The sequence below is a fragment of the Thermobia domestica genome, chromosome 13 (genome assembly GCF_964235325.1).
Source record: "Thermobia domestica chromosome 13, izTheDome1.hap1.1, whole genome shotgun sequence".
In the NCBI taxonomy this organism is placed as follows: Eukaryota; Metazoa; Arthropoda; class Insecta; order Zygentoma; family Lepismatidae; genus Thermobia; species Thermobia domestica.
This window is the reverse complement of record NC_137466.1, coordinates 63,548,495-63,562,573: the sequence shown is the minus strand read 5'-3', so window position 1 is coordinate 63,562,573 and position 14,079 is coordinate 63,548,495. Positions and strand designations below refer to the sequence as shown.

Here is a 14,079-nt window from a genome sequence, read left to right as displayed (position 1 = left end):
GCAAAACGTACAACGCCTGGAAGAGTATAACCCAGCAGAACAGAACAAAGAATATACGAATATCAATACGAAGAAGGCGGAACCACATTGATGACGTAATGTGAATAAAGTACCTCTTCATCTGTATGACAAACAGAGCACCAATTCGAGTAGAAGGATGCTTATAACAGATTTGTGAATATTGTTATGGCATTCTTATGGAACCAATTCCAACGAGTAGATTATGTGTCGCGAAACCCCCTCAAGATCATCCACGGGCCACAAATTCACAAGATCACCACTAACCGCCTTAACTGCCAGGTGCTACCCCAACTTATCCACATGTTAAGAGTAGCTTCAGAGCTCACTGCGTTCATGGGGTGGACTTGTTAAGAGCAGCTGTATTTTCGGAAACTTCGCAAAATACCTCTCTTTGTATTACGACCTTAACACTGTGATATGACCCAGGTTCTAGATGAGTCAATGTTCAGCTTTCAGACCGATTCTCCACGTGTACTTATCTGGCGCGAGTCTAACACAAAATACTATCGACACAACGTTAAGGAAAGGCTTCATTGTGAAGGTGATGTCGGGTGACATCAAGATCGATGATCGCATGACGTTCCAGATCATTGAAATTGTTCTCTGACCACTCGAAGATACAACGATGATATTCTGGAGCAACATAAGCGACAGCTTTATATGCAGTTGCCCCGAATTCGTGTTCATGAACACTAATGACCGTCCACGTACAACTGTTCTCGTCGATAACTTCCTTGCCAGCAAAGATATTGCGGATAGAATTAACAACAAAGTATCTCGATCCAAATGTGAGAAATAACTTAGACACTGATGTAGGAAGGCTACGTGTCTCTTCATAAAGGATAAATTTTGCTGTACATGTATACAGTAACCATATTTTGAATATGGATCTTTGAGGTGGGACCTACCTAGCACCTGGGGTTTATCACAATCCTTATTGAGTGCAGCTTTCACAATTGCGACCGAGATCCAGACCAACTCACATTTTATAACAATGGTACATTTTTCCTTTTATTTTGTTATTCTGCTTATTTTAATAATGTTAACATGTTTCTGTCATTTTGTACATTTCTCATATGTCATTATGGTATTCACACCAAAATATCCCGATTTTCTGTTCTTTAACTTTGTACACGATGTTATAGGCAATTTTACAACCACCATCCAAATTGCAGAAATAGAAATATCCATAAAGACATTACTAGGAAAGAAAAAAACTGTGTTTTCTTTAAAAAACAACAAATATGTTTACACTTACTAAGATAAGTCATCAACTTCATACAAAATATCAAATTACAAACTGATATTTGCATAACACTGACTCTAAACCGTTTACTAGGTGATCTTATTTTTAAAGCTTTGGACCTAAAATTTCACAACTTACATTTACAGTTATGAAAATGACCAGAATTTTAATAGTATTAGTTACAGAAACAAGAATTCTATTTTCAACATATTCTCTATGTTTCACTTATATTTTCAATTGTTTAATTTCTAAGTAATATCATTAATAATATCAAAACTACTATATTTGGATGTCAAACAAAATCCAAGAAATTTTTATTTTGCTGCTTGAACTATTAGAAAAGTACGATGTATTTATTCGATAGAAACGAAGGCAGAAGGTTTTGAAAGTTTTTTTTTCTTTCTTTCTTTCTTTCTTTACTCGATAAAAATCTAACAATAAGAGTTCTGTTTGAAGTGTTATTCCTGTACATTTACACGATACCACTTTTTAGACGAATATGGTTGGTTTAAAACATTCGATTTCCCATAACTTAAACCCACAATAACGATCACATTATCTTTTTACATATAACAAAAATTTTACAGTAATAGTCATATTCTTACGGACTATACACTGTATGTATATACACTTCGGGGCAAAAACGAATCTCCTCCTAATCTCGTCTGACACGAAGAACATGTATTACTACTTGCGCCTCTATGTATTACACATGAGGCGGCACATAATTTGCACAAGAAATTTTGATTTAGTAACTTTGTTTATACGTTACTGGCGTTTATACGTTTATATTCAATTTTCACAAAGTAGGCACAACAACAATGACAAATACAGTCAACTGTTTCACCTCTTGTTGGGCTGTATCGGTTCAACTGTTTCTCATTGTGTTATTCTCCTTAACAGCCTTCTCTATGAAATTTAGCAGAATGGATGGAGGACAAGTGTTTACGTTTTCAATCCTAGGAAACAAGTTAAAAAAATAAATAAATAAATAAAATAAAAAATAAACCCTCAAATGGTGCAGGATAACTTTTCCAAGAATGAAACCTCTCGCTACCATCTGCTATCACTCTATACATGTGACTCATATCGTTCAATGAAATGTGAAGACTGGAAATGTAGCCGGGAAAAAGGGGTTATAACATTAAGTGATGAACGGAAATTGGATCATACAAGAGGGTGTAACAAGTTTTCTGGTAGAACGTTGGACATGTTATCCTGACCCATCCTAATCCCTCCTTGTTTCTTTGAGATGAGGTCGCTAACACTCTGCATTCTACATACATTTTTCCACACCTCAAAGAGAAATCTTTAACACGATGAAAGAACATGTAAGAAACAATTGAGTAAAATTTACGAATAGACGAAACGCAAGAAGAAAGTATTATTATTACTGTGCCTACTTTGAGGAGATTGAATACAATTACGTGTTAACTGAGGCAAGGAAAGTGCAAGCAAACAATTTCTTGTGAAAATCACATACCTACCTTATATGCATGTAAATATAGATGCTCAAATACAAACTCTGGTTTTCACGAAGTAAGGGGGCGATCTTTTCGTCCTTGAGTATATCTCTAACCATATTTATTACAATATCAAACCAAAAGTTCACAAAGATGGTCCTTTTATTATAATTACGCCCCTATTAATTCCAAATAAATAAATTTAATTGGATATCATCATGTCAACTTAAAAATTATCTTCTTCTACGACAGATTGTATTTCCCATATGAATAAAATAACGCTTTACAATGCTCACCTGGTAGCTCAATAGAAAATTACGTAACATGCAACTTTTTTAAATACGAGTGTGAGTTCTGAAGTTCATTGTGCTGTATTACTGTACTGTTTAATGCCATCTTCAACTGTTAAGCTGTATAAATCTACTTAGAACTATTGATCCCAGACACTGTAATTTAACTTCGACAGTGAAAAGTGTTTTCTGCCACTATACAAGAATATTTTAGTGATATTAAATACGAAATTACATTATAAAATTACATGAATTAATATAAGAAGTTTCCTTTTATCACAGCATTTAGTATTCAAATTCAAATGTTACAAAAATATTTTCAACATTTATGACTTCTATGCACAATCACGATCAAAAATTCTGTCCTGTGATCATATCTCCATAGATTTCATCATTTTCTGCTTCTTTTTTTATATTATGTTATTTTAAAAAAAAAATCTTTAAGGACTTTCTAATATTTCTCCAACAATAATTTTATAAATAGAAAAGTTAAATCAACCCATGACTGTACTATACTTAAATAAACAATAATAAAAAAGTAGCACTTCGACATGTATACTTAAAAAAAAAAAGTAAAGTAAAAAAAATAATAATAAAAACACAACTTAAGTCGACATTAAGCAAATTATCTGTGAAATTCTTTAATGCTATGTACAAACTTTACTCCCTGGTGTTAAGCTCACAAAGGGCTGTTATCAAACACAAATACAACTGATACTGCAATTTAAGCACGAAAACCTCATAGCCAAATACCTTCTTAAGAAGAATCTTGATAGAGGATAATTTAGTATTAAATAATTACATTAAACATACATATTACAAACAAATAGCACAAGTGTCATTATCATTCCGTGCTATAGTGTTGATCCATTTATATGAACCTTTTATGTATGTACAGTGCTTTATCATGTGCGTATATATCTCAAGAGTAAAAATGTGTGGCTGGTCAAGTGAAGAACTGCGTGGAGTAGTTAGTAGCACTGGTACAAAATAATCTGAGATACAAGTCTAATTCTCCGCACAATCGTACATTTTCACTCTTTAAATTATAATTTTGTAGTTAATAAATGTGCATGTGTGCAAGAGTGTGAGACAGAGAAAATGTTAATATAGAAGGTTTATTTATTACATGGTTGGATAGGAAAAAGGCCTATGAAGGTTTTGATATATAAAAGAAAGAAAATACATACATCAAAAGACAGTATACAACTGTACTTTTTTATTATGTATACTAAAGACATAATACTATTCGCGGAAGAATTAGTTCTTGGTTTTAGTATTTTCATATACTTTTTCTCAGTTATGAAGGTAGTAAGAACTTTAGAATGTTGTTATCTCGACGGAATAACATGCGAATATTTAAAGCCTCGATTTTATTATAGTATATTATCAATATTTTAATTTATCCGAACCTTCACGATTCCATTGGTATTTATATTAAATAGTATTTTGTGTTACACTAGTGGTTTAACATTGACTTTTGATGTTAGGTTTGACATGAAACTTCATAACATTACAATTCATTAATTGGGGAACAACATTATGTTGTACCTTCACCAGTAATATGAGACATAAATTCCCTGTTTATAACTGATCTTGCTCATGATGGTTTAACCACCTCACTGTAATAATATGTTTGATTCCTGGTTGATATTGAATATGACAACCAAGAATATCAAACATATCTTACAGGAAGGATAATTGTACTGAGACGCCGTCGTGAAACGCTGAGGCGAAACCCAACACTATGATCTGTCAGAAGATCTACTCAAGAGAAATACGAAGGAAAAATGTCTCTACACTTCAAAATAGCCACATTCCGTGAAATTTGTCACTAAATACCAAAAACATATGTACTTGGTTCTATTTAATAGTTCAAACTGATCATGTTTCCATTTATGGCTATAACAAACAAGAAAATGGTACACAATGTCAAGAAAATTACTACTTTTGCAATCAATGCAGAGCTATTTTAAGTGTGTAATTATAAAAGTGAATGACAATATTGCTCTTACATAAATACAATTGCTACTTAACAGTATTTATTTTCTTGAACTTTACAACTTATATTTTCTTCCCAAGAAATGAAAGAATGTACTATTTTTCATTTACTGATAAAATGAATCTTTGATGTAATAACTACATGTACAAGTAACAAATAATGCAATGCTGTAATGCTCCCTGTAATAACTGTAATGCTCCCGCATACTCTATTATATTCTGAATATTGATGACAACATTATACATAATTGAAATCTGAATTACACTTTACATGTTATGGCAATAAAGTTTCCGGGCTGAATTTTTTGCAACCAAAGGAAGTGGCCCATCACAGAAACAACAACAGTGCCGAGAACGCACATGTTTGTCAAGTGCTGGTACAAGTTTCAACATGTTCTGGACAGCAGTCCAGCACTAGAGTTTAACAACTTCATGCTGTGCAGTTAGTCAGTCCTGTCTTCAGCGCGGTGCAGACGGCTACGGTCAAATTTTATTTTAAATTTAAAAATCACCCACAGAAACTTGTAATTTGTTTTTGAGTGCTTACAAGCATGAAACATTGTGTAGGGCAAGTACATCCGAATGGCACAAACACTTTCGTGAGTACAGAGTCTTTGGAGGATGACTAGAGGACAGGACGTAGAAGCAATGAAGAGATGACATAACTTTGGACTCCGTGAAAAAGCTTCTTGCTGACAACAAATCATCTGAGCCTCCAGGGAATCAGCAGTATCCTTGCATCAATAAGACCATTATGTGCATCATCTATGAAGATTTGGGGAAAAGGGATCTGCGCACTCGTGTTGTACTACCACTCTCAGTGTTGAACAGAAGAAGTAGCGAGTGCTAAGTTGCTAAGATTTCGTGATGATAGCGAATTCTAGGCTAGATTTCCTCAAAACCATTTTTACCGAGGATGAAATTGGTGTTTCAAGTACGACCCTCCTACCACACGACAGTCGTCGGCAAAATTCGGTACAATGAAACCAAGAATAACCAAAGGATAGCATGCGGAGGTCACGAGTTAACTCCTTGTTCATTGTCTTTTATGACGCCACATGTCTTACTCGAAAACAGATTTGTTCCAGAAGGTCATTCAATGGCAGCTTCTATCTATAGGTAATGAAGCGACTCCTTCAGTGAATGACCTGTGTTAGGCCACAATTAATCAGATAAGACAACTGGAGATTTTTCCACGACAATGTCCCCTTAAATAATTGTAACAATTTCAGACGGTTTTTAGAAAAAAAAAAAAAAAAGTCATCGCCCATTATCCACCATACTCGCCACATTTGTTCCAGTGGACTACTTCTTGTTTCCGAAGTTGGAACTCTGCCTTAAGAGCAACATATGTGAGTGAGGAGATAGAGCACATCAAGATAGTTGTGACGGGGAAACTGAAGGGCATCCAAGAAGATTATTTCTCTAATAGCTTCCAGTCACAGAACCAACAAGCGAAGTTGTGTATCGAGAGAGAGGAAGGACATCACTTTCCTGGAGGTAATACTTTTCACTTTATGTAATCAGTCCGAAAACTTTATCGCTGCACTGTGCACATTAAAAATTATTTTTAACAGTTCTTTTGAATTATACGTAATATGCTTACAGCTATATCGAAAGGTCTTGGACTGTCCTAGTTTTATTTTATATATATATATATATATATATATATATATATATATATATATATATATATATATATATATATATATATATATATACAATCCAAGTATTGACATTTGTAAACTCAGAAGGCACTCACTGCTCCCCCAAAATTATTATAGATTGTTTTAAAAAATAATATTCAACGTCGAATTTTCACTGACAGCTCTCAACAGACACTGGTAAGGAAAGAAGAGTAATAGTTTCCTTTACAATAAGTCTTGACAATGCCTACAGTTGTCACTGAAAATTTAACGTTTAATATATTTTAAATAATCTCTAATAAATTTGAAGAAGCAGAAGCAAAGTTACTTCTTTCTCCATTCAGCTCTTTACGATACATATATATATATATACACACACACACACATTAAGTCGAATATGAGAATCTTAATATTCATTTCTGAAAAGAATATCTGCAACACAGTATATATATATATATATATATATATATATATATATATATATATATATATATATATATATATATATATATATATATATATATAAAATTCTGCCTTATTCTTAGCTAAGGTAAGTTTCATTCTTATCTCTTACCTTATGTCAAAAGAATGTGTGAAAGATATTTTCAAAGTTTTGGCAACTTTATTTTAAATTTACAGTTTTACTAACTTCTATCTATATTACATTAATTTTTTTTTATTCTCTCTCTAAATATTCCATATCCTTTGATATACGAACACTATCGACATTACAAAATGTATTGGAATAAATTATTATTTAGGTAATGCCATTATAGTTATTTTCCTACTGTAAATTGGACATAATGAGAACTATAGAAATAATAATATATGAACAAAGAGACGACAATCCTAGTAGATAATTAAAAATTCCTCTACAAATTTAATTGCAGCTTTAGCTCCAAATAGACTTAATGCGTGACAGTTACAAGGAATTTAAAACATGAACCATTTAAAGGTATTTTTCTGTTCCAAAAATTTACGTCAAATTATTGCAGATTTAAATTCTACAAAAACAAATCATATTACTGTCTTTCCAATTCGAATATATAAGCAATTGGAGAGAAAGAAAGTAAAATACCTTGACAGATCTTCGAGGTCTCAGACTAGCTAACTTCTTGGCAGCTGCATCAATAGAGGCAGCAGCTCCCAGTAATTCGTTCTCTGCTATGACAGTAGGATCATCTGGGTCAACCCAATCAGTTCCTATTAAAAAAATAAATATGCCATCATAGGTAAGTGAAAATGATTTTTTTATATTTTCAAAGAAACTGTTAGAATTCTTTGAAAAAAATAAGAAAATAAACTTATCTAAAGTGTTACGTAAGCTTTAAAATCAGATGATTTTTTTTTCTACAGATTTAATATGCTTCTTGGAATTATTAGTTAGTGCTTTCAAGGCTGGTGGTACTATTAGCTGCTGAGAATGTTCCCTACAAGGGTGTTCCAAAACAAAGAACACTGATCTTTGAGGGTATTTTTTAAGTACTTAGTTTATATATTACACCTTATACATACTTAGTACTAATTTACACATTAGTCACAGCCAAGGCAACGATTTGAACACAATATACTAAATTGAACCCTCTTTTTGAGAATTAAAAAATAAATAAATAAAAACTGAATTCCACTTCCAAACATCCTTGCCTATATCTCAAATCACTCCACACTTCAGTAATATATATATATATATATATATATATATATATATATATATATATATATATATATATATATATATATATATATTAATACAGACTGTTTATCATTATATTAAATGTAGATGGAGTAAATGTGGAACTAAATTGATCAAAACGTTTATGGCTGGCTGTATAATAAATTGACTTTGTTCCCCTTCTGTATGAAATATTTTCTTTTGCTTAGAAAATAAATATCAAAGAATTTTTCGAATAAATAAAATAATCTGCATCTGTTTTACAGAACAACAAAATAAATAACAAAAGAAGCCTTCTTCTTGAATATACCTTTCAATAATTCTCCTACTGCAACAAGTTCTGTAACACACTGAGCAATACTTCGAGAAATAGTTGGAAGATTCTGTTTGGCATCTGATCCTGGTCTACTTAAAATATGGAGAACTGTTTGGAGAAGTTCTCTGTACTGTACTGCAACATCATGGCCAGCATGCAAAGTACGTGTTCGCAGATCCTCCGTCTCTGCAGAATTAGCTGCGCCCTGTATATCAGAATAATAATTATTAAAATCAGCTAAATTATGACTTATGCGTTCAAATTATTTTTCATAACTAATAAGTTATATCCTCACATCCTAATCATTCGAATGAAGTGTTAAATACTATGGTCTATCAGAAATTTTAAAAAAGGAAAAAAAATCCAAACATCTTTGTATTCACATTATATTCTCTCTTTGCTAGAAAAAATGATCGGTTAACATCAGAACCGCGTTCGCACAACTAAAGATATCGCGAATCAGAGAAGCAACACTTTCTTCAGAGAAGTCTTTGTGAAATGAAACTTATTTTTAACTGAAAATATGAACAATAAGTTTGTAGAATAGAATAACAACCTATGTTACGTGAGTTTAAGACTATTTTTCAATTAAATTAAATCCTACGATTTAAATCAATACTGTTTATGATTTCAGTCAACAGTCCACCGCTACGTAACGAAAATATCTCGCAATGTAAGACTTTAATCTTCAAGATAATTAAAGCTCTGTAATTCGTCTAGGCAGTGAAATAATTTTTTTAAAATTATTTCCATCTCATCAAACCTTTTTGCATTTTTCTAATTTTCGGAATATGAAAATGTCCCAGAGGGAGATGAAATGTAAATGTCTCTCTACGTAAAATATAATTAATGTTTCTAAGTATAACAAATGTATTCTGCTTCTAAGCAGGAAATCCATGTGGTTATCAAATTTCATTAAACAAATTATAATTTAAGACAATAAATTATAATTACAGTTCTGTAGAAAACACATATTCTTTCGCAATAATTCAACACCTAAATACAGCTGTCATCTTTATGGATAAAAAGACATGCAAAGTATGTTTTAAAAAGAAGAAGGATAAGATAATAGCTACAAATTCAAATAATAACATGCAAACTTGACAAAACCATAGAAAAATGTTTTACTAATTTCAGTGATTTCGTCAAGTTTGTATTTTATAATTATTTCTATATATTACGCTACTCCTCCTTTTACACTGAACTTTTCTTTGTGAAATTAAGATGACAGGCGTATTTAGCGGTGAAAGCACTAAGAGTACTTTTTCTTTTTCCTTTGCTTTCTTTCTTTCTTTCTTTTTCTTTTTCTTTTGCAAAATAGTAAGTAAAGCCTTTTTAAAAAAGTCTTAGGTATACGTGTTCCATAGCACTTTCACTCATTAAAAATATTCATAATTTGTCTACATACTGTTCAATAGGATTTAAAACGCGCATTTTTATATTCTTATTATACACTAAAATTATTTAAAATAAATGATAATTGTAACTTACTTTGCAGATAGTTAACATATCAGATATGGCTTTCCTTCCCATGTTAGCAGCAACAATAATGTCGTCTTGTTTGCAGCTATTACCAGCAGCAACCGCTTTGGCTGTAGCAAGAGTGATAGGCTTAGTAGAACGAACAAGATCCTCTGGTGTTGCATGGCTCTTAATTTGTTCTGGTGCATTTAAGGCCTGAAAGTAAACATAGAAACTTACTATGGTTTTAATCTGGCATTCCTAGTTTTGATTTTAATTTAGCCTGCTGCGTTCCTGGTGTAATTCTACAGAATGATTTAACTGAGGGAAAATTTACGTAAGCAAATACATTAGAAAAGTAGTGAAGCCTTTATTTTTTCTGGAAAAAACTGCCGAAATACCAGTTCTTCACACGGGGAGGATAATGTTTACGTAAAATATCATAGTTGATAGTAAAGAAATGAATGAAGTAACTTCACCAAAGAAATAAAGATCTCTAAACAAAGCAGGTTTTAATTAAAAATAATAATCGTGTAACAGTTTCGCCAACGAACTAAACATCTTGGCTTCATCAGATACAGTGCAATACAATACAAAATCCCTGAGGCTGGTTCTGAACGCTGGTTGGCTGATCAGAATAATCTCAGCCAATCGCAATTAGAGTTGAAAAAGGAGCAACTAAGAACCATTATTCCATTTCCTCCCCTGGTCCGGTAGACACTATTGGATCTAAACAAGCTACAATCTAAGTTTTTTCAATGACTTGCCCCACTGTTCATCAATTTTAAGACCTACATTCCAATTCATGATAGAGTCTTGTTCTTTTTCAATAATTCTGGCTTTCTTCCACTTTGCTCTTCGTCTAACATTTCAACCTTGCACCAATTAATGTCATGTCCCATGTCCCTCACATGCTTTAAATGACATTTGTTTCCCTTAGTAATTTTACATAATCTATATGTTGTTTTACACGTTATTTCCGTTTCACCAACATAACAGCTGTTGCAATCACTACACCTTATCCTGTAAATAACCCCTTCCCTTCCCATCATCCCCTCGGCTTTCTTCCTCCTCATTTTCATATTATATATATATATATATATATATATATATATTCTCTTCCTTTATTTTTTTGCTGTTTTATTCTTTCCTCTTTTTCTTTCCATTTCTTTCCATTTTATCATATCCGTTGGTCTCCAGTTGCTTGTAAAATTTTTCTATGTATTCTTCTGCTTTTATTTTAACACTACTAACCTAATCATCTTCTTCATATTCTATATGCAGTTCCTTTTTGTTAAGCGATTATCACTCGTTTTATGGCAGAAGTTCCCTGATGTAGATCTCTTCTGGTACCAACTTACCTCCTTGCTTCTTTATTCTCGTATCCAGGAACACAATATGCCCTCTCCTTTTCTACCTTTAATTCTAGTTCCTTGCCTTTTTCCTGCCTATTTCTTTCACGTATTTGGTAAGTTGTGTCTGAGAACCCTTCCATATCCCGAACCAATCGTCGACGTATCTACTAAAGAATTCCAGCTTATCCCCTCCTTTTCTTTTAACTTCCTTCTCCCATCGGTTCATCACTATTTCCGTCAATACTGGGCTTATCCTTGATCCAATGCATAGGCCTGCATCCATATAGTGTTCAAAGATTTACGCTTCAAGTTGGGAACATCGCTTTAACATCAATACTAAACATCATCGTCTTTCAATTTATACATCCAATGATATCCAGTATGTCCTTAAGCTTTTTACAATTTCTAACACACTGCTCTCCTGTTCAATATGAGTGAAATAAATAAGTAAGCGCAATGCCTGTGGGGTTGCCCCTGTCAATATGAATGTAATAAAGAAAAAAGTAACGAATAGCAACGCCTTCGGCGTTGTCCTTCTCAATATGAGTGAAATAAAAAATACCGAAGGACAACACCGTGAACCAGCTGCCATATGCCTTCTTGCTTAAACTTGAGCTCAAATGTCACAGGACTGTCACCAATCAACTTAGCTATCCCGAAAACTATGGATTCGACCTTAATATTACTACTTTTGGACATATATTCTTTAACGCCTTCCCTTCCAATCCTCATGACGATGGGGACGAGCGACCCCGAAAACTATGGATTCGACACTAATATCGGTCATTTTAGACATATTATTTTTCACCCATCCATCCCCAACCCTCCATGATGGGAACTGCATACCATGCTTTTCTGTCTTTTCGTATGTTAGACCAGGCTTCCCCAACCAGTATGTAGCGCAGCGAAATTTCACAATTTAACAATATATTTTATATTACTAGACTTAATATGGCACGTTTTATTTATTTATTTTTTACCACGAAGCCTTTAACAATAAGTTAAAACAATTCTGAAACAAACTTGACTAGTCAATGCTAGCAACAATGCTCAATTCTAACCTAACCTAAATATGATTAGGAAGAAATAATTGATTTTACGATCACACCAAATTCTCCATATGTGCAAATTCAATGGCTTAAAAAAAAAAAAAAAAAAAAAAAAATCACGACTGACCTCCTGAGTCTCCGGTTTATGTGCGTTTAGCACCACTTTGAAAAGGGATAGAATGTATGGCTAGTCAGAAAGTGGATTGGGCAGTGTAGTGGTTAACGCATCGGTACAATAAGCCTGAGATCCAGGTTCGTATTGCGTTCCAGTCGTGCATTATTTCACTATTTGTATAACCTAATCTAAGTATGATGCGATGTCATGTGCTTTCAGTAAAGTGTGTACCATGGAGAGAAGTACTGCATTAGACAATGTATACCTTCTTTAGGGCATGAAGAATAAAACCTCAAACAGAAAACTAGTTGTATAGTTGGGGGATCGGAGTTTTGATTTTCTGCCAATCCAGTGATCAGATTTTTTTCTTTAAAATTCCAGTAACACTTACAGAGAGGAATTACGTTACGGAAAATGTTTCTGGTTTCAATATTCTTACATGATTAATATACAGTTATTTCAATGGTTCCGATTTAAATTCTATTCTTGTCAGAGTCCTACCACGAACATGTCTTCTTTAACTTCCCAGGACTTGGCAATGTCATCTGTTAAAAACAAGGGGAAAATGAACTCAGCAACGAAAGAAGTTTTGTCCATATTTTTGTTATTTATTCACATATTTTTAATGAGCAAAAATTTCATAGCAGATAAAATAAAGCTTAATGTCTCACAATATGCTCCGAGGGTAAGGGAGACAGTGATGACGATAATGAATGAAATAATGAAAGAAAATTATGGAAAGAAACTGGAGAACCCGAGAACCCATCCACCAGCGGTAAGCACCCTGTCACTGACCGACCGCAACTCTAATCTACAGAGATTACTAGAACAATTTTTTAAAATATTTTCTCGACTAATCCGTTTTGTATTATATAATAATAATAATAATAATAATAATAATAATAATAATAATAATAATAATTAATAATAATAATAATAATAATAATAATAATAATAATAATAATAATAAAGAAAACTTACTCGTATTTCTTGCGCAATAGCTTCAATGGTAGATTCTAAAGCTCTAGTACCTCTTGTATGTTCATCTTCTACAGCCTTCACTGTCTTAAGCAAAGATGTTACATTTGTCACCATCACCTGTAAAATTCAATGGTACTCATTAAAAGCTTCTGGAGGTTTCAAATGGGTGATTTCTTTAACGTTTGAATGACACATATGACATGAAAAAAAAGGCGGACAGCACAGAAACAAAGGACGGATGAAGCTGCAAGCAAAATGAAACTTGGTAACAACAAAAAGATCTGAAACAGGCAAAAAGATAATTTCACAGGATATGATATACACACAGCATACAGCACCTACAAAAACAGGATTTAATAATTAGTATCACTTAGAAAATACCAAGGAAGGAAAAATATGGGTTACCAAGAAAACGCAACCATTCTCAGATGCTGTAAATATGTTTTAAAAAAAAAGTATTAGT

At 32.8% G+C, this 14,079-nt stretch overlaps 1 protein-coding gene across 4 annotated transcripts in view; it reads right to left on the bottom strand.

Moving 5' to 3' along the window:
• The window catches only part of rhea (Talin_middle and talin-RS domain-containing protein rhea), a 270,830-nt gene that overhangs the window by 20,538 nt on the left and 236,213 nt on the right, over positions 1 to 14,079 (bottom strand). For all 4 annotated transcript variants that reach the window (XM_081735806.1, XM_081735808.1, XM_081735809.1 and 1 more), the window contains 4 exons: positions 13,617 to 13,733; positions 10,147 to 10,332; positions 8,650 to 8,860; positions 7,746 to 7,870 (listed from right to left, as the gene is read on the bottom strand). In XM_081735806.1, coding sequence (XP_081591932.1) covers positions 7,746 to 7,870; positions 8,650 to 8,860; positions 10,147 to 10,332; positions 13,617 to 13,733 — 639 coding nt within the window. The remainder of the gene's footprint in view (positions 1 to 7,745; positions 7,871 to 8,649; positions 8,861 to 10,146; positions 10,333 to 13,616; positions 13,734 to 14,079) is intronic.